The sequence below is a fragment of the Oreochromis aureus genome, linkage group 6 (genome assembly GCF_013358895.1).
Source record: "Oreochromis aureus strain Israel breed Guangdong linkage group 6, ZZ_aureus, whole genome shotgun sequence".
NCBI lineage: Eukaryota > Metazoa > Chordata > Actinopteri > Cichliformes > Cichlidae > Oreochromis > Oreochromis aureus.
Genome location: NC_052947.1, coordinates 14326263 through 14351122, shown reverse-complemented (window position 1 = coordinate 14351122; position 24860 = coordinate 14326263). Strand labels below are relative to the sequence as shown.

The 24860-nt window shown below is 42.5% G+C and overlaps 1 protein-coding gene across 3 annotated transcripts in view; it reads right to left on the bottom strand.

The window, feature by feature from the left end:
* The window catches only part of cacna1hb (calcium channel, voltage-dependent, T type, alpha 1H subunit b), a 60769-nt gene that overhangs the window by 6673 nt on the left and 29236 nt on the right, over positions 1 to 24860 (bottom strand). For 2 of the 3 annotated variants that reach the window (XM_039613981.1, XM_039613983.1), the window contains exons 11-29: positions 22087 to 22238; positions 21401 to 21586; positions 21007 to 21124; positions 20363 to 20518; positions 19564 to 19651; positions 17727 to 17914; positions 15216 to 15527; positions 14586 to 14686; positions 14198 to 14321; positions 12790 to 12858; positions 12427 to 12611; positions 12215 to 12341; positions 9480 to 9605; positions 9303 to 9392; positions 8652 to 8844; positions 4337 to 4488; positions 4130 to 4239; positions 3910 to 4043; positions 3754 to 3824 (exon numbers count right to left, since the gene is read on the bottom strand). In XM_039613981.1, the coding sequence (XP_039469915.1) occupies positions 3754 to 3824; positions 3910 to 4043; positions 4130 to 4239; positions 4337 to 4488; positions 8652 to 8844; positions 9303 to 9392; positions 9480 to 9605; positions 12215 to 12341; positions 12427 to 12611; positions 12790 to 12858; positions 14198 to 14321; positions 14586 to 14686; positions 15216 to 15527; positions 17727 to 17914; positions 19564 to 19651; positions 20363 to 20518; positions 21007 to 21124; positions 21401 to 21586; positions 22087 to 22238 (2682 nt within the window). The remainder of the gene's footprint in view (positions 1 to 3753; positions 3825 to 3909; positions 4044 to 4129; positions 4240 to 4336; positions 4489 to 8651; positions 8845 to 9302; positions 9393 to 9479; positions 9606 to 12214; positions 12342 to 12426; positions 12612 to 12789; positions 12859 to 14197; positions 14322 to 14585; positions 14687 to 15215; positions 15528 to 17726; positions 17915 to 19563; positions 19652 to 20362; positions 20519 to 21006; positions 21125 to 21400; positions 21587 to 22086; positions 22239 to 24860) is intronic. The other variant, XM_039613982.1, reaches the window with a different exon arrangement.

The window sequence follows — 24860 nt, the reverse complement described above, 5'->3', positions numbered from 1 at the left end:
AGACGCCAACAGATAGGAAGAGCCCAAAGACAGAGACCGCTGAGCCTTACTGCACTGACGTTTACTACTCCTTAAAAACTAACGGGATCCATCATGGAGTGGAATAACACCTCACGTTTTAGGGCTTGAGAAACAGAAGTGAGTTTTTGGCGCCTGGACCCAGCCCTGATGAGTCACAAACACGCTTGTCACTGAGACCTGGCCTGCCTCTCTTCATGGTAGGAGGCATGGCGATGTCTAATTAGATAAAAGGTGCATCCACCGATGAAGCGAACTGGAAACAAGCGCACCGGACGGCGCCGCAAAGACGTGGGTTTGATCCCCTGCAGTGACATGTCACTTCAAACACACACAAATACTACACAAATAGGAAGGCAGTGGAGGATCGTGGGTATTTTCTTTGTAGCTGAGATTTCCGCTGGTTTGTTTGAATACATGCACCTGGGGTTTGTCGTTTAAAATGAACATGGTTAAGCTGGAGGTCAAAAGCATCACCACACCATATAAATGTGTACTTGCATACATGTTTCTGCTTGTTTAATGTGCACCACCGCCCCCTCCCTCCCCGTTTCTCCCTTGTTTCTTGTGGGGTCCCCTGAGGAAGGTTGGTTGATCCTCCCCAAAGCCTTCCCACATTATATTCAAAGAAGGCACACGGGGAAGGCGGCAGCTCTGTGATGCTATACTTAGGCACAGGAGCGCTTTGACTTAATGGTAACACGCTCACAGATACAATGCTAATGTGCAGATCTCTAGTAGTGCGCACCATAATTATGATGTTATGCCCACGCTTGTTAGCGTGCTAATATTTGGTAATTAGAAGTTAACACACAAGTAGAGCTGAGGCTGATGGGGATGTTTCTGAGCCATTGCTCAGGTGAATGACTGGGTTTTATACTAATTGCAGAATGTTGGCTGCTCCTTCCAAATGCTAAAATGTCCTTGGGTAAGAGAGTGAAGCCAAAGTTCACAGAGTCCCCAGTTGCTCGAATTAATGACAGAGACATCGTTAAAGTGCTCTGAAGATCTGCTAAGGTTAAAAAGTGCTGTAAAAGTGCAGACCATATTCTACTAGTATATCAGGTAAAACCTGACACTAGCATGTTAACCATTAAAAGGTTAACATATGAGACTGTTCAGCCACAGAGGAACATAAACAGTGACACTAAACTTCATTACAATCCATCCACATCATGAAGAAATTTAAATGAAAGCTACAAACATCAGCTGTCAGCTGAAAAGCTAAATTCATTTGGCCTCATCATGAATATTTGCTAAACATTTTATGATAATCCATTTAATAGTTAGAATATTTTAATCTGGACCAAAATGGTGAACTAATGTTGCCGCTCCCACATCTAAGACACATTTTATTTTATTTTTAACTTTTTTCTATAAATGGTAAATGGACTGGTTCTTATAAAATGCTTTTCTACTCTATCGGAGCACTCAAAGCACTTCATACACCTTGCCTCAATCATGCAAGAAAATTTTCCTTTGCTTTTTCTACATACATGCTTTCTGTCTAACATTCACACACAGTTATACTGCGATGGACGCACTGTAGAGCAACTTGGAGTTAGTAGCTTGCCCCAAGATATTTGGCATGCCAGGGATTGAACCACAAACCTTCCAATTAGTAGTTGACCCGATAACTTGACGAAGCAATTTAGTGATAGGTAGGTGCTAGATGTTGGATTTTAACCTTGTTTAAGCCCTTTAGGCCTTTTTTCCTTATTAGACACCTATTGGGTCTAACCCTTGTTTTTTGTTTCTGAACTGAGAGGTTTGTGTCATATTTCCGGCCTACTTCCAGGATAAAATAACTGGGTGTGTATTAGACATTACTGAGGGTTATCTCTGCCTATACAGGTTACTATGGCTACTCTATTGGTCATTTAACCCAGCGTTATTGATATATACTTGTCAATACTTGTCATTAAGGGCACAGAAGAGGTCTTCACATGTCTTTATGGGGGAAAAAGTTAATGGTTTTATGTGGCAAATAATATGACTAGCTTTGAGGATAGGTCAAACTGGCTGAGAAGTCTTGGCTTAGAATATCACACACAAAAAATAAGTCAATAAGCTAATATTTTCCGGTGGGTGATGGGCTCCGCCACTGTTTCACCGATTCTGTGTTTTTATGGACAGGATTTCAGTGTTTTAGACAGCCATGATGGGTATCAACATCAGCTCTTAACTGGAAAAAGCTAGACAGGGCCATCTGTGAGTTAGCACAAGTAACTAGTTCAGGTATCTATTACTGTGTTGCACCCCGTCGTGGTGATGGAGTCTCTCAATTTACCGCTACCTACCAAGCTAGCTCGCTTAGCGGCGAAATAGCTTCCTCCGAAGGGTGGCTGGCCTCTCCCTTAGAGATTGAGAAGTTCACATCCGGGAGCTCAGAGTAGAGCCGCTGCTCCTCCACATAAATTTAATCTGACACTTCCTGGGTGGCTTGTCCCACCGGGAGGAGGCCCAGGGCAAAGGACAAGAGTCTATCTCTCGCTGGCAACCCTGGTGTTCCCCGGATGAGCTGGAGGAGGTGGCTGGGGAGAGGAGGTCTGGGCTTCTCTGCTTAGGCTGCTGCCCAGCGACCCGACTCCATAAAGCGGATGAGGATGGATGGATGGAAAAAAAAAAGCTAATATTTTTAACTGTTTCCACTGTGTTAGCCAGTGTTTTAGACAGCCAAGGTATCAACATCAGCTCTTAACTGGAAAAAGCTAGACAGGGCCATCTGTAGTTAGCACTAACTAGCAGGTATCTATTACTGTGTTGCACCCATGGAGTCTTGCTAACCAAGCTAGCTGCTTAGTTAGCTGCTTGGTTAACTTAGCACTCCAGCCTTTCATCTAAATTTAATAACTTTTGGCTTTAAAACAAGAGTCTGCCAACCCCTGGTGGAATCACAGTGGCTACATCCATGTCCCTTCTATTACCCCCAACCAGACGCAGCAGATTGCCGCCCCTTCCTGAGCCGGGTTTTGCCGGAGATTCCTTCCTGTCAAAAGGGAGATTTTCCCTCCCAATGTCGCCAAGTTTTTGCTCATTGGGGGTTGTTTGATTGTTGGGGTTTACCTTACAATATAAAGCACCTTGAGGTAGTGGTCCAGGCTGTCAGTATTAGCCTATTGTAGGGGACATAATCACAGGCTTGAAAAAAAAAAAAATCACACAGGAAAGGAGCTCAGGAGGTAATCAGAAGGTTGGCGATTTGATTGGTGGTTGGTGGTGCTAATATGAATGTGTGTGTGAATGAAGCTTATAGTAAGAATGTGGTTTGAGTGCTTAAATACAGTGGAAAAGTGTGATATAGGTACCAGTGTAAAATCTGTCTGAATGCAGCTTTTGTCTGCAGAGTTTTTGTGCCTCAAAGAAAAGAAAGCTTTTCAGATTGGATCTTTGGATGTTCTGCTTTATTCGTCAGCAAGCAGCAAAACAATCATCCCAAAGCCAAGCTGTTTCATAATATGCCATAAAGTCAGGATTTAACTGATGAGTTTAAGGATCAGCAGGTACCCTTTAGCTAAATCTGAGTACGTCTTCTTCTTTGTTTAGTGATTATTAGGTGTCGCTGGTATAGCACTGCTTGGGAGGAATAAGTGATAAATCATGGGAGAGGCAGTCAGTGCCAGGCCTCGTAAATTGCTAAATAAAACAAGCCATCTGCTTTTCATCAGATCTGGACACCAGGCAGGCATTTAAAAAGACATGTTTAACTGTACAAGCACAATAGATGCTTCTTACCTGAGGCAGAGCCTGCATCACTGTGTCCAACAGAGCTCTCATCCCCGTCGCCATCTTTAACAGCTTCAGCACTGAAATATCGCAACATGTCAGCTCTTATCAGCCTCACGCCGTCGTGTTTGTTTGTTTTTTGTGTTTGTCTCCCCGTGTGCTTACCTCGTGTTATCCTGAGGACCCTCATTATCCGTATAATTGTGGGGTTGATGGGCAGGGAAGCATTCAGGTCTATTTCCTCCAGTGTGATCCCCATGATGGACAGCAACACAATGGCGAGGTCCAGCTGGTTCCATCTTGACACACACATGGACAAAAACAATATTAGCTTCTGAAGGCATGCTTTTTGAGAGCCTCCGTCTCCATGCGCGACTGGGGATACCTCTCTTTGAAAAAGCGTCGGAGTCCAAACGCGATGAGTTTCAGAATGGCCTCGATGACGAAAACCAGCGTGAACACGTAATTGCAGTACTTCAGTATCTCCTCGAGGTACTGCAGGACACACAGATACACACTTCTACAATACCACTGCATTGTGCTTCATTACTATGGTTTTAGGACAGGTGGAGGAAGGTGTTGCCATGGTTACCTGAGGTTGGTTGTAGTGCTCCATGCTCATGGTGAGGAGGTTTGTGAAGATGATGATGGTTATGAAGAGATCCAGGTAGTGGCTGGTGCACACGGTGTGGATACTTCGACGTAACGGGGAGTAGTCGGCGTAATATGGCTTCTCAAGGGCCCCTGCACACACACACACACACAGATACAAACACACACACACACTGAGAGTCATTAAAATGCTTCTGAAAGAAAAATATGATATTGGCGATGAGGTCACTGGTGAAGCGTGTGCCAAGTGGCACTCTGGTGTGTGCATGCGTGTGTGTGCACAAACTAAAAGTGCCACCTCAGGAATTCAGCCCTATCCATCATGCACACACACTCTCCACGGCACCTCAAGGTGTCTTTGAGCAGAAACCCTCGCTGTCTGCTGCCAGACAGTTAACTGACTAAGAGGAGAGCACTACTAGAGATTACACTGCAGAGAGAGCGTACAGAGAGAGAGACAGAAATGTAGCAAGAGAAAGAAAATGTGTGTGCGCGCAGGGGTCTTGAGTATGCGTGTGTACACCTATGCGAAATGACCATAACTACGTAGACACATTCCCTGACAAGGGAATATTTGATACAATTTTAAGGCCTCAGCATAAAATTTTAGACAACAGCAGGCTCCAACTGATACACCTCTTTAACTGCTCGTTAACAAAACTACCCACTCAGCCAGTGACATCGCAATAACTCAGGCAAGTAGACAAAGTCAAGATAACCTGCTGAAGTTTGCTTGTTAGGACAAAGGAATGCAGAAGAGCATCTCTGAATGTGCTTGAAGCGGATGGTCTACAGGAGCAGAAGGCCTTCACAATCATCAGATCTCAGTCCAACAGAGCACCTTTGGGATGTTGTGGAACAAATATGCAGCACTGTGTGATGCTTTCATGTCAATGTGGACCAAAATCTTACTGCGCCTTATTGAATTGATGCAATGAAGAATTAAACAAGTTCTGGAGGCAAAAGCGGGCCCTAGTACACTGTACCTAACAAATTGGCCAGTGAGTGTATAATAGCTCCATGTACTAAGGCAGAGCCATAAAGAAATAGCTCCATTAGTTTGGTTGGAGCACTTCTGACTGGCTGACGCAGTGACGCTGGGCTTACTGCCAGCATCAGCGCCAACATCAGCTTTCTCCAGCAGGCATGTTTCCCATGTTGTTTAAAGCAGGAGCATTTTTTTGCTGATTTTGTACCTTTTCCCTCTGCACCCGTTTCTTCTGCTTCAGACTCCAAAGAAGAAGTGACATAAACAAACTAAAACTAGATTTGCTTTGAAAAGTGAGGAAAAGAAAAGAATGAGGAAATCACTACATAATAAGTCAAGGTTACTCTTCAACACATGCTGGCTTTTATGAAATTTAATGCTGAGAAGTAAAATGCTCTAACACCGACAGACCTGATGAGATAGTAGAGCAGAGAAAAGAGCCACTCATAAACCACAAATGACATGTCCTACTTTCAGCGCACACTGACGCACCAGTTCGAATGGAAGCTGATCGTTCCGGACACTGGGAATAATGTGCTCGTGTACAGGCGTCGGTAGACCTGGGCCCAGAATGCTTTATGAATAGCTCCTCCAAAAGAAAACATAATCATACCTTAAAGCTGGAAAATATATATTTTGTTCATCGAGCACATGAAAAATGTTCAACTCTGTTTGGGTTGTTCTCTGTTCTCTCTCTTTGTGTGTGTGTGTGTGTGTGTGTGTGTGTGTGTGTGTGTGTGTGTGTGTGTGTGTGTGTGTGTGAGAGAGAGAGAGAGAGAGAGAGAGAGAGCACACACGAGGACTTGTCTTTGTTGGCATCTGCTGGTCGCTAGGCTAGGGATGTATGAACATTTTTCAAAGGAAAAGGAGATGGAAGCTAACGGGAGCAGGCGAGGCCAGAGGAGATGCAGGAAGGGTTATCTCCCGTTGCTGTAGCAGCAGATGAGTCAGGACATGAGAAAGCCACAGCCTCATCTACAAGCTCAGAAGATGAAGGAGAGGACTGTTAAGCTAGAGCATTTCTGCAAGGCACACTGTGTGAAAGCCTTACCTTACACCTCCACGTGTGATTAAAGCCGTGTTAACCATCTTCCAAATGACTAATTCTGAGGCACGCTAGGCGAGCTAGCCGGCACTCACTGTGATCTTAGTGCGGAACATGGGCCGAGCGCAGAAAGGAAGCGGGATGACCTTACTTTTCCCTTTGTAGGAATCAATTGATACATCTTCCAGCCATAATTAGTTTCCCCTGAAGCGTATTTATGAATCATCTGCATTTGCATTTGCAGTCGATTTGGCCACTGAAACTGTTCCACAGTGAGAGGGAGAGAAAGAAAACTTGTAAGAGGAACAGCAGCATGAGAGAGATGAGGTCATAAAGACAGATGCGATCAGATGGAGAGAGCCCAGGACCCAATGATTAACTGTAATAAATAGCAAAAGAACGCCGATTGATCTATATGTGCGGCTGAACATCAACTATCGACCTGTAGCTGACATCCAGTAGTGTTCCCAAGTTGTGTAATTATCAGCCCATATGGAACAATGAGTATCGATGATTATTTAGCCCCTATGGGAGGAAATAGTGCAGTCATGTTTTGCTTCTGTTTTTTGGAAGCGAGGGAGCAGGATGGTTGCACAGTGATTAGCACTACTGCCTCACAGCAAGAAGGTCCTGAGTTCAACTCCATCACCTGGCCTTCCTGTGTGGAGTTGCATGCTCTCTCTGTGTCTGCGTGGGTTTTCTCCAGGTACTCTGGCTTCCTCCCACAGTCTGAAGACATCTAGTTAAGTGTTTTAGGTTAATTTGTGATTCTAAATTGCCCGTGAATGTGAATGCAAATGGTTGTCTGTCTCTGTGTGTTAGGCCTGCGATAGACCAAAAAGAGACATTCTATTAGATTTAGGGTGGTATATGTTGGTGGGATCATTTTCATGGCTAAGGGGAGCAGAGGAGATGGCAAGTCTAACAGGCAGAATGGAAAATGGTACAACTATCAGGGGAGAATCTAAAGACTTCTGGGTAGGGTGAAGCCACCAGTGGTTCAAGATCTTTACAATACCTCTTAAAGGCAGTGAAGTGAATGCAATGTGTGTCCGGTTTCTTGAATCACAACCTTTCCAGGTGGTTTAGGAATCACATGTTCAGCAGTTACAGGTGTAGCGTTTGTCCACTTAAAGCACTGTGCAGATTTTGAGCTGGCCCTCCTGCCATTCTTTTAAGTGGTCCTGAGTAACAGTTCTCCAGGCTTTGTGAAGGTCTTTCAAAGTTTTTTCTTTGGAGATTGGCTGCTTTTTCACCCATTTTCAGTTCACTCCTTGTACCTGACCATTTTCATTTGTTAAGCCGCTGATTACATTGACCACAATAAATGCTAGCTCTGTCAATAAAACTTTAAACTGTCCCAGTGACATCCTGAAATATGCACAGAAGCAGATGTGATAGGGTTTCAACTCCTGGGTCAAAACATGAAATTCTTCCTCCTGCTGCCTTCTCGTGAGAGTTGCATGAACCCAGAATCTCATTTTTTTTCCTTTTCTTATTTGGAAACCTCAGGACCAGCTGATCATAGCTTAAGGTTGACATATTTTTCACAAAATCACAGTGATTTCAGTCTATATATATGTTACGTGTCAAGTTTGTGTCCAAAAAAACTGAGAATTTCATGCAGAATTTCATTAAGGCTTTTAGCAAAAACACAAAAAATTAGTTATTATTAAAAGTTTTGACAGCATAAAATAGTATTTTTGCACCAACAAGGTGATTCCCAAAGACCTATTAGCCTTAAATGTGGTTTATCTTGCCATGCTATGCAGTTTTCTGTGTAGTCCTCACAACATTTAAGGAAACAGAACAAGTGGAAGGCAAAGAAAGAACATTATCAGTCATGCATTGGCCTCACCGGTGCTCGGACCTCAACATTACTGAAGCAGTGGGATCATCCTGACAGAGAACAACAGGCAGAAACATCCAAAGAAGAGCTTTGAATGTCCTTCAAGAAGTCTGGAGAACTATTCCTGAAGACCACTTAAATAAATTACAATAACACTTGTCTATGAGAGCTCAGACAGTGTTGAAGAATAAAGTCAATACCAAATATTGGCATTCAGGGTTGTCAGAATTGTAAAAAACTCAGTTTTTGGCTTCTATACTGTATTTCCATTTATATTTCCACATTTCAATAAATGGCTGCACGAATTTCCCATTTTTCTAGCCAAATATGAAGCAATGAGAGGTGACTCAAGACTTCTGCACAGTACTTTACTCTGATGTCCCTCCACCCACTTTCCCAAAACGCTTCCTCACTTCTCCTCCTCTTCTCCAGTCGCTTCTGTCGTTTCTCCTCCCTCAGCCGGGCCTCTTCCTCCTCCTGCTGCTGGCGACACTTGTGAAAGTTTTCCACCACCACGCCCACAAACATGTTGAGCACAAAGAAGCTGACAATAAGCAGGAATGAGATGAAGAACAGCAGCATCCAAGGATTGTGGTTTCTTATTGGCTGCAGAGAGAAACGGAGAGAAAAAAGCGAAGAAGAAAGGACAGGAGGTAGGACAGAGACACAAAAGGTAAAAAAAAACCCCCAAGAAGAACAGAAGGACAAAAGAGTGATAAAAGAAGGTGAGGAGGGGTGGAGAGGAAGAAAAGGAGAGAGCACAAACAAGAAGACAATGTAAGTACTGAGTCAGCACTAAAACTGCCAGCTCTGTCAGCTCACATCTATTCATCCATCTGCTTTTTTTTCTTTTCTCTGCACAGCTACACCTAACTCCTGAGATATTTCCCCTTTCACATTCAAACAAACAAGATCAAGTGTTCCTGAGAACGACACAAAAAAGAAGAAAATCACAGGGAAATATTCACTCGCTGAATGAGTCGTTCATCTCCCTGATTTTCACTCTTTACTCTCCCCACACACCCGCTCTCCCCCCCGCTGTGTGCGAGACTCCCTCTCCTCACCTGCTGGTCCACACCCACGGCATCCAGGCCGTCGTACATGATGCTGACCCAGCCGTCCTTACACGACAGCACAAAGAGCGACATCAGCGCCTGGCGGAATGATACGCACATAAATCAGCGTCCCTGCTACGATTACCGGCCCGTAAGAGCAGATGTCTGTCCAAGAGTGTGACAAACCTGTCCCAGATTGTCGAAGTTGTATTTCCGCCGCAGCCAGCGGTAACCAGCCTGCAGACACTCAGTTTTATTGGTGATGTTACTCACATTGATCCCGTCGCAGTAGAAGAATTTCCCTTTAAACAGCTGCACGAGCACAAGTGTGAGCACAGAGAAAAAAACGAGAGAAGACTGTAACCTCAAGGCAGTGTAAACAAACCTTCACAAAACAGAGCAGAGGCTGTTATATTGCTGTACAGTAAACAGTCTGCAAGAGCCTGCAGACCCCTGTGCAGAATCACTCCAGCATGGGTGTTCTCATTAGAAGATAACCCACTGATAGTGTGCTTTTTGTCAAATATAAACCTACGTGTTAATTAGCTTCAGCGTTCATTAGGTATTATATCCTTGCAAGGATTAAATCTGAATCTTTGTATTTTCAAAAAGAGAAACATGAGGCATGAAAATGAACTGACTGGCTTTGAGTGGAGTTTTTAAAAACGGTACAGTACATTCATTTTCCAACTTTGAAAGATTGTGATATTTTAAAATGTGGTGAGAGCCTTTAAACCTTAAAGGAAGTTTCATTAATAGATTCTTTTGTTTTAAAGTTTTGCTGAAGGACTTCAACGCGTGAAGAAAGAATCTGTCCGGAGACTATCCAGCCTGTATTTATCACATATCAACATGTTTGGAAGTTTAGTGATTTCTAGTCACTGTGTGAAAATGTGCACTTGAGCCTATTAGTGCAAAGACGTTTTACCTCACATTTAATCCCTGAGATATCGTTATATAAGATATATAAAATAAGCTTAAAATAAGAAATTTCAACAGCACATCTAGTAAATGAAAGAAAATTTTGGGCTTAAAGTGTAAGAAATAAATATGTAAAATTAATTACAAAGTTTTGGTAACTCTTACACCAGACTGCCCTGATATTATAAAGCAGAAAGTTTATGTTAATGTTTAGAAAATGCCCTTTTTCTTGCTTTTTTAATTTTAACTGTGGAAACATTATAAGAAAAATGAAATTTCTATAGTAGATTAAAAAAAACACAGGAACTTTTCTGCAATTTAATTGTTTATATATTACTTCTTTACTTTGGTGTAGCATGAATGGCCATGGTGGAGGTCTACATCAGTAGCCAATGGTGTAAAACTAAAACATACAGTTAAAAATTCAAAATTTATGACCTCTCTCATATTTTCCAAAGCCGTCCATTGGGGCCAGATTGGAGTCTTTGCCAGGCCAATTCTGGCCCCCAGGCCTTATGTTTGACACCCCTTTACAGCAGAAGAAAAGTATATATTTACAATCTGGTACAAAAAGCAATTTTTGGCCTCTGTGTTTCTCTGATATTTTCTCCCTTCGTAACAACTCTAGGAGGTAATTTTTTTTATAAGTCAACCACCTGGATAATTGAGTTAAGGGCACGGCCACTTTGATTGACAGGTGTCCCAACACAGGCAGGCGTAGCCAATCATCGCTGCCAGGCCTCAGCGCCACTAATTGGAGTCACTGAACTGAACCTCTCCACTGTGTTTGCAGTGTTGGTGTCTTCTGGAGCATTTTAATGGAAATATCTGACAAATAAAATGTCTCCCTGTATAGCACACAGTGTCCAAGAAGTTTGTGCTTCAGTTTTGGAGAGCGAACTTTGAGGGTTTTATTAGTCTGTTAGCTTAGCATTCATTAGCAGGTATTGTTTCTCCTGTACAGTTTGTATACGCAGCTGCTAACAAAGCTTGCTAGCACTAGTTGATACCTGGAGCCCCGCCCCCCCTCATTATGATATGTTCAATTGTGAAACCAAAAAAAAAACCAAAAAAAAAAACATGGCGGCAGCCTGAATGCTAAATGCTAAAGTCCAAATACTTTAGCATTTAGCTTGACATCACAGTGGCTACAACCTAGCTAGCTAGCTCATGTTTCGGACTGTAAAAAAAGTGAAATGCTTTTTCTGACCAGTAATTTTTTGTGTCCAAACCAAATTAAACTGCAAGCAAAAAAAAAACTTGTTAAAAAAACACCTCCCCTTTCAGACTTTCACTGTCCTTTACATTGGAAACACACCAATATGTCACTTGAGGAATGCTGATCCAAGCTGGTTTTCTAAGGTAGGAGCAATCAAGCTACTATTTAAAAGTAGTAACAAATTAAACTTTATTTGCACTTACATTTTTCCTTTCTTATACTGTACCCTGTTATTTGGCTTCAGAGCTTATTAACAGTCCTAACCCTTAGGTCTGAAACCAAAGCAACATGATATTCTTTTTGATCTTTTATATCAAGCAGAGTGTTTTATTTATAGTTTATTAGCTCATTCTGAATATTAAGCTATTTTAATAAATAATAAGCTGTATTAATGAATTTGATTAGTAATATTAAAATCCAGGTGAAAATCCGATTTAAAAACCACATTCTCAGCACATTCCCCCTGTTGAACTACTGTTTTTTTTTTTTTAATTACTTCCAGGGACTGGTGCATAATCAGCAGCTCATTTGCATTTCCTCCCAATTTTTCTCTTCACTTTTTATTACCTGAAGCTTTCTCTGAGCTGCGGTTCATTTACTTTAAACCACAGTGATCTGTGTCTTCTTGCAGGAGAAAACACAACGAGCATTTAATGTTTGGTCACATCAAATCGAGTGAAAACGAGTTTGACGTGTTTTGTATTTTGCTGTCACGGTGGAAAAATGATGGAGCTTATCTTTAACAGAGTATGAATGGGGAACAGTCGACATGAACGTTTACCTGGACTCCCAGAATTCCAAACACGATGAAAAAAGCGCAGCAGATCAAAACAATATTCCCAATTGGTCTGAGAGATGTGATCAGAGTTTCAACCACCAGTTTCAGACCTGGAGCACGACTTATCACCCTGCAGCAAGCACACACACAGGTTAAACAGTCCTTAATATAATATCAGCGGAGTAAACACAGATGATAATCTCCTTGATTTGTACCTGAGTGGTCGAAGTGTGCGGAGCAGGCGAAGGACCCGGAGGATGCCTAAGATCCGATTACCACCTGCTGAAGCGATGGACACCAGGATGTCCACGAGCGACACAAACACCAGGAGCCCGTCCAAGACATTCCAGCTGCTCTGCAGGTACACGCCCTCTCCAAAGTACAGGCCCATAGCTACCACCTGCATGCAGACGCGCACAGATCCAACAAAATTACTCAAATAATCAAATAAGCTGAGGTGTAAAATGAGAATGAAAGCCATTCTGATCCCCACCAGCAAAGAAAATCGCCTCTTTAGAAGCAAGAAAATGACTTTGGAGTGGAGTGCTTATTCAGAAAATGTTCACTGTTATGGTTACCTTGATCATCATTTCGCCCACGAAGATCACAGTGAAGATGTAATTGGACACACTGAGAAACATCCGCTCCTGTTGCACACACACAGACACGCACACACAGGCGTGAGAGCATGCACAGATTAACAGCAGGAAGCGCATTCGTCAATTTAAAGGCTTCGTAGCCTTAGCTTTGATTCTGGAGCACAAAGTGTTGCATAACGAGCTGAAAAAAAATGCACAGCAACTGTTGTAGAAACATAATAAAAGCATACTGGGAACAACACGTGTTGTTATAGAGACTCTTACATCAGCTACAAGCACATGAGCTCTTGTAGTAAACACTCCCTCTTTGTGTGTGTGTTCATGCAAAAGATGTATGCTGCTTCTGTATTTGTGAGCCGTGAGTCGCGTCTTGAGCTGTTTAAGGTTTAGGTTACAGTGCTGTGCAAAAGTCTCGATCTGCCACTTTTTCTGGGAAAATGGTAGCGATTTATTGAAACGTGCAAACATAAAGAGAAACGCAGTATATAAGTTGAAACAGAGTTTGGCTTCAGGAACAGTTCTCCAGGCTTCTTAAAGGACGTTTAAAACTTTTCTTTGGATGTTTTTGCCTTTTGTTCCCTTTTCTGTCAAGATGATCCCGCACTGCTTCGATAATACTGAGGTCCGTGCTCTGGGGAGGCCAATCCACTGTGCGTTTTTCTATCCAGGTATGCTTTTACTGCATTAGCAGTGTGTTTGGGGTCATTGGGATAATGAAAAACCCAACTACTGCCAATCAGATGCTTTCCAGATGGTATTGCATGGATCAAAATCTTATGGTGCTTCCACTTCTATTCTTTTAGCTCATAACTATTTGGGAATCACCATACTGGTGCACAAATAATATTTCGACTACTGCCAAATTGTGGTATCTTTAGCAGTTTAGTAGATTCAACCAAAATAATGGAAACAACAGGCTGTTAATGACAAAGTGCTTAAAGATAAAATTCAAAATTGCTTATTCGCTGTGTTGTCTGTTATCTCTAAACACAACACTGGTTCAGCCCTTGAGTTAGGTCAGTGGTTCATTCATTGCTCAAGACTACTTTAAAAATGAAAGTCTGGACTTTTGGGGTGGCTCAAGACTTTTGCACAGTATTGTAGATGTTACGTTCAGACTTAATCTAAGCACTTAGACTAATGCATAATGAGTTCAAATCTGTCAAATCATCAAATAAAAAGCACAATGAAGATGGAAATTATATCAATAAAATCCAGTTAAACCAACCAAGGAAGACAAGAAACAGAGTTTCAGTGTAAAATTACATCCATTAAGTCCGGGTTAAAGGTTAAAGGCATGTCGTTATGATGGTGCTTATGTCAATACTTCTCCTTACAAGTGTAGTAACCGTGTGTGTGTGTGTGTGTGTGTGTGTTTATGAGGTACCATGCTGTGTGGCTGTATGTCAGGTCGCTCCAGGGCGATGGTGATGCAATTAAGGAAGATGAAAAGCAGGACGATGTGATCAAACATCTTGTGACCTATGACCCTCTGACACCACAACCTGAACCTGCAGAGAGACGGTGCGAGAAGAGAAAAGGATCGGCAACAACCCCAGTGTTTCTTTTCTATTCAGCACATCGCCTGCATCACTTCCACAGCTGCATTTCTGCCAGCTTTAATTGATAAAAGTACAAATTGTACAACCAAGCTTCAGCTGTCACCTTCACACTTTAGCTGTGAATTTTTACACATGCGTGTGGTTAAGGCCACCTAGGCCACCCTGGAGAATATCAGGGGCTGTGCATAAACGTGTGTTTGTGTGTATCTTTACTGGTTGTGTGGGGCGAACAGATAGAGGGACCACTCTTCATGCTCCAGGCACCACTGAGGCTCATATGGCTCCAGTATCTTCTTCAGCCTCTTACATAAACTCTGGAACGAACACACAAACAGACGAATGACATCACAGCGTACACTCGTTACATTACAACAATCAGCATTGCTCATCATCTTATACACCCATGATACTGCAGAATGAAACTGAAGTCATTTTCATTTCTATCCAAGGTGTTTTCTTTCTTTTTTTTTGCAGCGACCTCGTGTGCATGCACAAAAAATTCCTTTTTCAAACAATATTCCGAGTCATTCCTCCACCCGGATCTAATTTAAATTCAGCTAATTAAATTTTTCTAAGTAACAAAAGTGTCTTAAGGTCAGCCAGGTTGGAATTTATGCCTTTGCGGGATAATTAGCAGCAGCTTTTGAACTTCTGAGCATGCCCAAAACAAGCTCTTTTATGAACTTGTTTTATCTAGGAATAACAGAAATGGGACGCCATCAAAATGCCTGCTCCCTCTGATTGGAACACACGCCCATTAAAACTGCCTGAGTCCACATTTACATATATATTATATTGTTTTTCATTTGGGGGGACAAATTCATGAAACAAATAGGCATTAACCTCTTCAATCTCCTCTTCCTCTTGATCGCCGTGGTTATGTGACGTCAGGGGAGCATCGTCGTAGCAGTGGTCTGGCAGGTGGAAGGTGGTGCCGTTACAGTCTGGGGAGAGGAGCATTGGCACCTGCAGGTACTCTGACTGGTCCAGAGACTGCTCCCTGCTGCTGGCTTTGGAGCTTGAGTACGTGTCGGACAGCAGGGACTCCATTTCTCCAGACTGGCTCTTCCTGTGGAGGCTGGGGGCACGGCCGATGCTGATCCAGCTGGAGCGACGGCTCTCTGGCCCGCTGTCCCACAGGGACTGTGAAGACAACTTAGAACAGAACCAGTGCCTTGTTGGATTTCTGCCTTATCTTTCAAGTGCAAATAAGGATTTCATTCTTCACAGATTAAAGCTGCCCTGTAGAGTTTTGGCCCATTAGCAGTGCAGCGGGGTGATGTTTTCATGAGTGGGCTCCTATTTTGTTTGTATCTTGTGCTCCTTATCAACCTCTACATGGAAATGACCAGGATTTGCGCTAATGATAAGTCTGTTTGGCTGAGCACAGTTATTAAACTTATTGAGAAACAGCGTAAAACAACAGGATGCTACCTGATAACATTTTTAAGAGGTTTCGGTGCAGCACCATAAATCTCTTTGTAACCAGTGTCAACTAGCCACAGCAAGCAACCACCTGCAACCATTTGCCAGTGGAACATACAAGGACTTGAATAACCTAGCCTTATCTTATCTTAAAGACCTTATAGTACCATGTCACCCCAATAGAGTACTTCACTCTCAGACTGCTGGTTAACTTTTGGTTCCTAGGATATATACACGTAGAATGGGAGGCAGAGCCTTCAGCCTTCAGGCCCCTCTTCAATGGAACCAGCTCCCAGTTTAGATTCGGGAGACAGACACCCCCTCTACTTTTAAGATTCAGCTTAAAACTTTGCTTTTTAATAAAGCAAAGTTTTAAGTTAGGGTTGGCTCAGCTAACCCTGAACAAACCCTCAGTTATGCTGCAGAATGCTGGGGGAGTTTTTCTTTCCCACTCTTGCCAAGTTCTTGCTAATAGTGGGTTTAAGGTTGTCTCTATGTTATTGTAAGGTCTTTACCTTACAATATAAAGTGCTATGAAGCAACTGCTTTTGGGATTTAGTGCAATATAAATAAAACTGAACTCAATTGAACTGAATTCGCTCAATGGTCCATCAATATGCTTTTTTTTTCTCCAACCTGTGGTTACGAGGGTTTCTAGGGCTGCATGACCGGGGCTTTAGCCCGTCCACAGTTACTGCTGCATCTGCAAGCCACTTTGAAACCCGCTTCCAGACCGATTTGTCCTTTCCGTCCGTGTCTCACATAATCATTGTCATATCTGTCACCACTGACGTTGCCTGCTTTGTTCTATTTCTGGTCATGCTGCTGCTCTCCTCCTGCATTTTTAAACTAAGGGTGTGTTCACAGTAGGCCATCTGTTCCCCAGCACATCTGACCCCAAAGTCCAGCTCATTTCACTAGTGCGATTACTAGTGCGCGCCATTCGCAGTTAAGTGAACTGTGCCCTGTCTGGCTCGAATAGGTGGTCACAGCTGAGCTTCAGTTGAATTCAGTGATGGTACGCATGTAGTGTGATGACCATCCAAGCACAGAACTGCACCAGTTGCTCAATAGCAGCTGCCTCTGTCAAAATCCCTGCTTTAATAACAAATCTACAGGGCATAAGAACTGGCCCAGTTAAGCCACAAACTGCATAAAATCATGAACCCCCTGTGCTCTGCAAGAACGCTTTTTAAGAGTGCGTGTCTGAAAAAAAGGAGAGAGCACGAGAAAGGAGTCGGGACAAACTGAAGTGGACCTGGCTCATTAAGGGCAGACCAGCTGGGGAGCGGGGAAAATGGGGAGCGATCGAGCTGCGGCACAATGCAAGGCAACCGTGACCAGTCTGAATCCACCCTTGGAGGACATGTTTTAATCAAGATAAGCTAAAATTTTCAGCCACCTCACTTCAGTCTGAAACATCTTCTGAGTCGTTGGAATCAAATCTCCTAAAAGCAACGTGAAACGAACCTGACATTCAGCTCAAACATTAAGCTTAGCCGTGCGTAGAAGGAGGGCTACATGACTCAACCCGTCAACAGTTGGTGATACTAAAGTGCCAGCAGAAGGCCTGCTAACAAAAAGACTGCCAACCCAAACAATGCTGAAATATTTGGCTTTGTGAATGTTTTATGAGGACAGAAATGCACTCAAGTAATTTGTCGTGTCTTGAGAAGACACATAATGGGTTTGTTGGGAAACAGAAAGTAAACAAATGAACCTCTGCAAGGTAGCTTTAATGAAGCTCTCCATTATTATTCTATGACTTCAACATTTAGAAATTGCTTCAGCTCAGCTTGGATTTATATCCTTTGCATAACGAACATTTTTGTATTAACTGTTTCTCTAACTCACATTTATAATAAATATTTAACGTGGCTTTGTATAAACATATATATATCCATATAAAAGCATGTGCCCAAGGCTCACCGGTGACCTTTGCTCAAGGCTGTTTTCCATGGATGCACCACTGGCCCGGCGTGACTGGTTGGAGTTTATGGTGGGCGTAGCTGCAGTGTGCGTGATGACCGGCAGCGATGGAGGAGGAGGGGGAGGCATGGAGGCTTTTGGGTTCAGGAGACCATTGGGACTCAGCATCATGGCCTGAATCTTCAGCTCTACACACACACACAGAGAATATTTGATGTCAAAGAATGATTCACATTTATTATATTTTGGGATTTGCAATATTTTCATGATTTCGGTTTGGATCAGGGCTGCACTGACCATGGCTGTATCCGCTGCATATAGGCTGTATATGTCACGATCGCACTCACTGGCTGCTAAAGCTCTGTCGACATTCAGGTTTTTAAGGTGGATCTTATGCATGACTTGTGGAGCTGACAAACTGACTACAATAAAACCTGTGCAACTGACTTCTGGATCACATAGTCTGGCAAAAACAGACCAACCTAAATTAAATCCTCCTTTTGTGTGTGTTTTACTTTATGACAACAATTAGTGACTAAATAAGACTTTAGAAACTACTGACTGAGCCCATAAATCCATGTGGAAAGTCTTTACTGAGATCAGCTGAGCAATACGAGCATTTTTTTGTAGATATCAGTGAAATTTGACTTCGCTGCTCCTGCTCGACATTAGAAAGAATAAGTTTAAGACTTTAATCAGTAATTTTTCATCAGGGAATTCGATATTCTGCAGCTTAAAGTTTATGATTTAGAGAATCAAGCTAAAAACGTTTAAAAATTGGGTACTAATATTCTTTATTACTCACTGTCAAAGAGGACAACGTTTACCTCAAGAAAAACACATTTATAAATAAAACAGGTTATCAGTATTTGTCCCTGAGAGTTAAGATTAAAGCAAGTTCAATATAAACTTTGACACATATAAATATTCTAAACGTGGAGTCCGCAATAATTGGATTAGCTGTAAAAATGTGCTGCATTATTTAAAAAAAAAAAAACAACAACAACTAGATAGTGCACATTTGTGTTACTAAATGTTCACAATGTGTTTCGTGTCCATTTTTCACTCCCACGTTGTCCTTGAGCAAATACAGATGAGCTGCCCTCAAGAAGCTCACAAATGCAATTTAAACAAAATTAGCCTCTACTTAAAAAGCCAAAACCTCCTTCAGATTCATCTTACGCCTAATTTGAGGTAATGTAGGTTGAAATCTTGAATTAACATTTAAAAAAAGACAGCATCAGAGTGAGTAAATAATGGCCTATGTGTAATGTCAGTGAGGTTTATGCGGTTTTGCCCTTTTAATGAGCCCTCAGAGTGAAAGTAAGAGTAATGTCTTGAGGCCTGCTTCAATAATCCAGGTAAGGAAATCCCCGAAAGCTGATTCTGTTCATCTGGACTCAGTGTTCTGATTAAGGTGACATCGTCAGCCTCAGCTGACTGCAGGTTTCCCACCATTATAAACCAACAGCCGGCTGACTGAACCAAATCAGACAAACTGAGCTTGTGGCTTTTTTGTTAGTCAGTGGCATGATTTCAGTCATTAGGCAGCTGTTTGTAAGGGTGGGGAAACCTGCAGTCAGCCGAGACTGAAGACGTCAGCTGAACGAGAGATTAAACTTATTTCCCACTGAAAACGCTGCATCCAGATAAAGATCTTTCAATCTTTCTGGGAGTAAAAACAAGAGAACATTTTGCAGAATTATGGAAAACCTTTAAAATGTTCAGAGAATGAAACAACCTCCAAGAATTCAGGTCAGAATACACCAAAAGGCTATTTCAAGGCGACTCCATGTGAACTTTCACTTCCATGTCCGGCTGATCTGCGGGTTTGTACCTGCAGCGTACAGCTCTCTCAGTTTCTCCTCGTCCTCGTAACACATCGAGTGTCTCTCATCATCGGCCTCAGATCTGTTAGCATCTCCCTGAAAACACAGACGCAAATATACACCGGAATCACCGCTATCATCATAATCATCATCATTTTCACCACCTTCAGTGTTGTAAACGTGAAAAGCACATCTCGGTCGAGCGGGAAAGACTAAGAGGAAAACTAGGCAGACGGGCGGAGGGAATCTCCAGCGTTCTCTAGTTGAGTTATGTGGATGGCTTTGGCAGCGATCTCCTGTAGTCACGCCAATAAAGCTTTACTGAATTTAATTAAAATTCACGCCAGAAAGATGGAGGCAGGCGGCTTTGGCAAAGGGTATCCGTGTGTGTGTGTGTGTGTGTGTGTGTGTGTGTGCAATAGTGAGAGAAAGAGCAAGCGCTCTCTGATGCCGGAGATAAAAGATGAAAACTAAACAACAAAAGCTCACCAGCTGTGAATGGCAGGCGATATCAAACACATCCCTACCCTGGAGAGTATTTTGTGTGTGTATGTGTGTGTGTTTCAGTGAGAAAGAAAGATAGAGGAAGAGAGAAAGGAGGATAGGCAAAAAGCAACAGAGGAAAAGTGTGATGATAAAGAGACAGCGAGCGAGAGAGAGAGAAAGGAGAAACCACACAGGCAGGATGGAGGAGATTATTCTCTTGTAGGCAGCTTTGGTATCATCAACACAACAGAGCTCAATTAGTCTCATTCGCTCTGCCTCGTTGTCTAAGTAGCTCAAATGAAACGGCATCTTTGCCCTTACTTCAGCTTGAAAGCCCTCGACCAAAATGGCTACGAGCAAGTTGAAGAGGACGTAGTTGCCAAAGGTCATGAGGGCGACAAAATAGAGGGCAGCCAACGGCGTTGTGGAGGCCATCCCGTTATAGAGCACCGCGTTCCAGTCCTCCTGGGTGAGGATCTGCAGATTAGATAAGATGTGGAGAGACGTCAGGGGTTAGAAAAACACGCCGTCAAACACACAAGGAGCCGAAAGGCGACGCGCTACGTTGCTCGCAGGTGTTCCAAGCATAGACAATATGAGTTTCTTCCTTTATTATCTTGTCGTCAGTTGAACAGTAATGACGCTCATCAGTGTTAAATGAACTCCCGCCGAGTGAATGCTTCATTATTGCTCCTCCTCCTCTGCTCGTGAGGAACATCTTACCTGCCCACTGGGACAGTTTTTTTATACTTTGCTGAAAAACCGAGCGCACGCACTCCCAAATTGGAGCAAATGAAATAATGGGCGAGCGCTCGTGACTGCAGCAGCTGTTGTTTGAATCTCACTCCGAAAAGTGGCGCGTAATTGATGGGGAAATTCCTCCAAATCAAATACCGTCGGTGTCTTTGTGTGCTCTGCGCGTGTGTGTCCCCGAGCGAGGGTGCATGTGAGGATGTTTGTCTAACCTGAAAGACAGTGACAGTCGCCCAGAGCAGGGAGTCAAAGTTTTTTCTGTCAGGTAAAGTGTCTCCGCTGTCTTGTCGCAAACCAAATTTACAGCCGAACAGATGCATCCCCAAGATACTGCAATACACACACACACACACACACACACACACACACACAAGAGTAAGGTAATGTTTTTATCAAGCAGTAATTTAATATGTGCAACAACAAGATGTGGTAATACTGCCTGCGCGCACAATTGTATCTACATGAAAGTCGATAACACATGTGGTAATCAGTTTATAACAGAGGAAGGAGAATCACAGCAGTAGCCATTTGAAATGTTTTAAGTAATAACAGTATAATTAAAGCAGAGAAAACGCTTAAGCATGACTGTAACTCGTGAATATATACCTGAATATGAATATAAAAAGCATCAGCAGCATGCAAAATGTGGCCACGTTGTCCATGGTCTTCATCAGCACCACCAGCTGCCTCCTGAGTGCAGGAAGGAACCGGACCAGCTTCAAAACTCTCAGCAGGCGGAAGGTGCGCAGCACCGACAAGCCTCCCTCGGCCTCACCCACGATCTCCCACACGCTGAAACACACACACAGGTTAAAAGCACAGAGATGCATTTCCATTGAAGCGATTAAGGAATCAGCTGTTACCCTTTGTCGGCATTAGCGTCACCCAGGTAAACAAAAAAAGAAAGAAAGAAAAACTTCCCGAATCTTTTCAGAAGGGAGAGAGCGCTCAAGTCTTTTTGATGTGACGTGTGGCGAACGAAAAAACGAACTCGGGCCAGCGTTGTTTACAGTTCACCAGCCAATAAAGAAAGCCAGCGCAGCGTGAACTGGCACGGTAAACAAGCAAGGCCTTCAAACGTGGATACATAATTTAGCTTGTAGTACTACATAATGGAGTGAATACAGGCCCTCTGGACTATGAGTGCAACCGCTTGGCTCAGCTGCCAGCACCGGCATCGCTGGCAGTTCGGGAGATTTAGCTGCAGAGCCCGAGACGTGAGAACAGGAGGAATAACTAATGACAAGAATTCCCTTTTTGGGGTAAACACACAGACAGAGAGTTCCCCCCACCTGATGATGACAATGACGCTGTCAAAGCCGTTGTAAGGGTTCTTGATGTAGCCGAAGAGCCCGAGAGCCAGGAGCTTCAGCAGCATCTCGAGACTGAAGAGACTAGTGAACACCATGTTACTGATCTCCAAAATATCTGTCAGCTCCTGCGGCTGAAGAGGTGCAGTGTTTGTGGAGAGAAAACAGGGAGAGATTGATGTACAGAGATGGACGGGCACAGAGAAAAATGAACAAATAAACAGAGACAGACAGTGTGTGCGCGGAGCTCAGTGCACTCAACATGTTAGGAATCTCCAAAATGTTGGTGAAGGCTTCAGTTTGGGTTTACACAGATTAAAGCTGGCCAGATTTTCTTGCTGTTCTTTGTTTCAGATATTCCCCAAAAAACAACCTAACAAAAACCCAATCAGCTTGGCTTGTTTTGGTGGTAATGGTATGACAAAAAAAAGCTTAAATTTGTATCCTCATACCCAAAAAATCCACAAAGAAAATTGTTTTAGAGCCTGTTTTTAAGGACATAGCTGGTTACTTATTTTTTTACTGATCAATTTGCCATAAAGACCCACTGTTATGTAAAAACGTGCATATTGAATGAAAGCTGTTCATTTTTTTTGCACTTTTGGACAATCAAACATTTGATCCTCTTTGAACAGAATTAAAAAGTTAACCCAGTAAAGTCTAATAACCTCTAAACTTCAGCTATGTGCCAGTCTATCAGTATCTGGATTTATAGCGAAGCGACAGGAGAAACACGCTTCAGCCACGTGACAAACGTTAATATTTCATAGTTTATCTACCAGAGGGGAAATTCCCTGTTAGCCCTGTCCCTGTTTTCCACTTTTATCATAACAGTTGAGAGAGATGACATGAAAGCAGGGAGAGCAGAAGGAAGACATGCAGGCTGCTGCATTAGCGTCACACCATATGTGTGAGCCAAACAGCACAACAAAACACGACTGTGCTTTAAACTGCTTTGTCATATTATCCAAGTAGGGAACCATAAATAACTACACATGACAAATGTTAGAGAAATCTGTTCATGTTTTGTGTGTCTGAAAAAAATACTGGCTGATATGTTGATTTAATTCAATTCAAATCAGTTTTATGATTATAGCATCAAATCACAACAACAACCGCCTCAAAGGATTTATTTTGTAAGGTAAAGACTACAATTACACAGAAAACTACTATGAGCAAGCACTTGGCGACAGTGGTAAAGAAAAACTCCCTTTTAACAGGATGAACCCTCTGCCGGAAATATCAGACTCTTAAATTACCAAATATCGGTCTTAAAGATTCTAATAAAGTTAATAATTTTACAACGAAGAACTTCATAAAATTATCTGTAACCCTGTAATATCATAATATGCAGTATTTGTTACTCTGGGGGACAAAAACACACATCAAAAACAACAAAAGTACTGAGTCATCTACACATATCCGGGGTGAGCAGTTAACTTTTAGGTGCACTCAAACTTGACGAGCTCTTGAGAACGATCCATTCTTACACAAATGTTTGTACAGCACAGCCACGTGTTTGATGTTATACACCTGTGCCAACTGACATCACCTGAATTCAGAGATGAAGAGGTGTGGCCCAACACTTTTGTCCATTTAATGTACTAATTTCTGACTTTTTTTAGGTTAGGTTAGGCTATGTTAGGCGTTACCTTAGGGGTAGTTGTCATTAAGAAAAAGTAAAATAAAATAAGTACAGTCCTACATTTTTCAACCCTTCAAAAGCATGACATTAAAATCTGTGTTGCCAATGATTAGGGAATCACAGATGGAGCCTGTCTCAACCTGTCTGTCTGATATCAAGGGTCTGCTGCTGTCTTTGCTATTAAAGTGCTGTCATCATGCCAAGATCGAGAAAGCTCCCCAAAGCCTTCAGAAAATCGGCCGGGTATCCACGCGAGTGTTATACAGAATACTATAAGGGTGTTTGTATTATCATAGCGTGAGATAATTCACATAAAATCTCACTATCTGGCAAGTACATGATATAACAGTATCTCTTGCATGCCTGGACACAAGAACAAAACATTAATTAGTGCAACTGAGGTATTTCAGCCATCATGATTCAGGAGTTATTAATCAAGCTCGTGTCTTTTACATAGTCAAGGATGCACTTCATGTGATGAGCTACAAGGCTGAGCTGTAATTACAATGAGCGTGTAATCTGTTAGGGTCCAAATGTTGCCATAGTAAACTAACCATAATTTCTTCATGACATCATCGCCATGGCAGTGGCCCATCGAATAAAGTGCAGTTGATATTTTACAATTAAACTGAGATTAAACCCAAAATGTGGAGATTACATTTCATAATAACTGCCGAGGCTCGTATACGCTCTACAAAAGCCTCGTGCAGATGAGTCAGTGAAACAACTTAAACAGCTGTCTTATCGTGTCTCGTGATACATCCTCTTTACTGCATGAGGCTGTAACCGTCAATAACCTTGCATCTGTCCACTGCCAGCTATTTCATCTGGCCAATATTGTGTGTTTTATTCCTTCTGGCCAGATGCAGCTTCACCATCCTGATACGTATCACCTCACTGTGTTTATGTGATAAAACAGAAATCATTTCCTTGTAACTAAAACTGATTCAGCAGTACAATTTCACAGTCTCATGTACACGAAGCGTTATGTAGAGGGCTTTAATCTCCAAAATGATCAATAATATTTTTAACACTCCTTTGTAAAGAGCAGTCTGTTTGCTGCAAAGAATTTGCAGGTAAGTTGGTATGAAAGTGCATGTTCTTAGAAGTG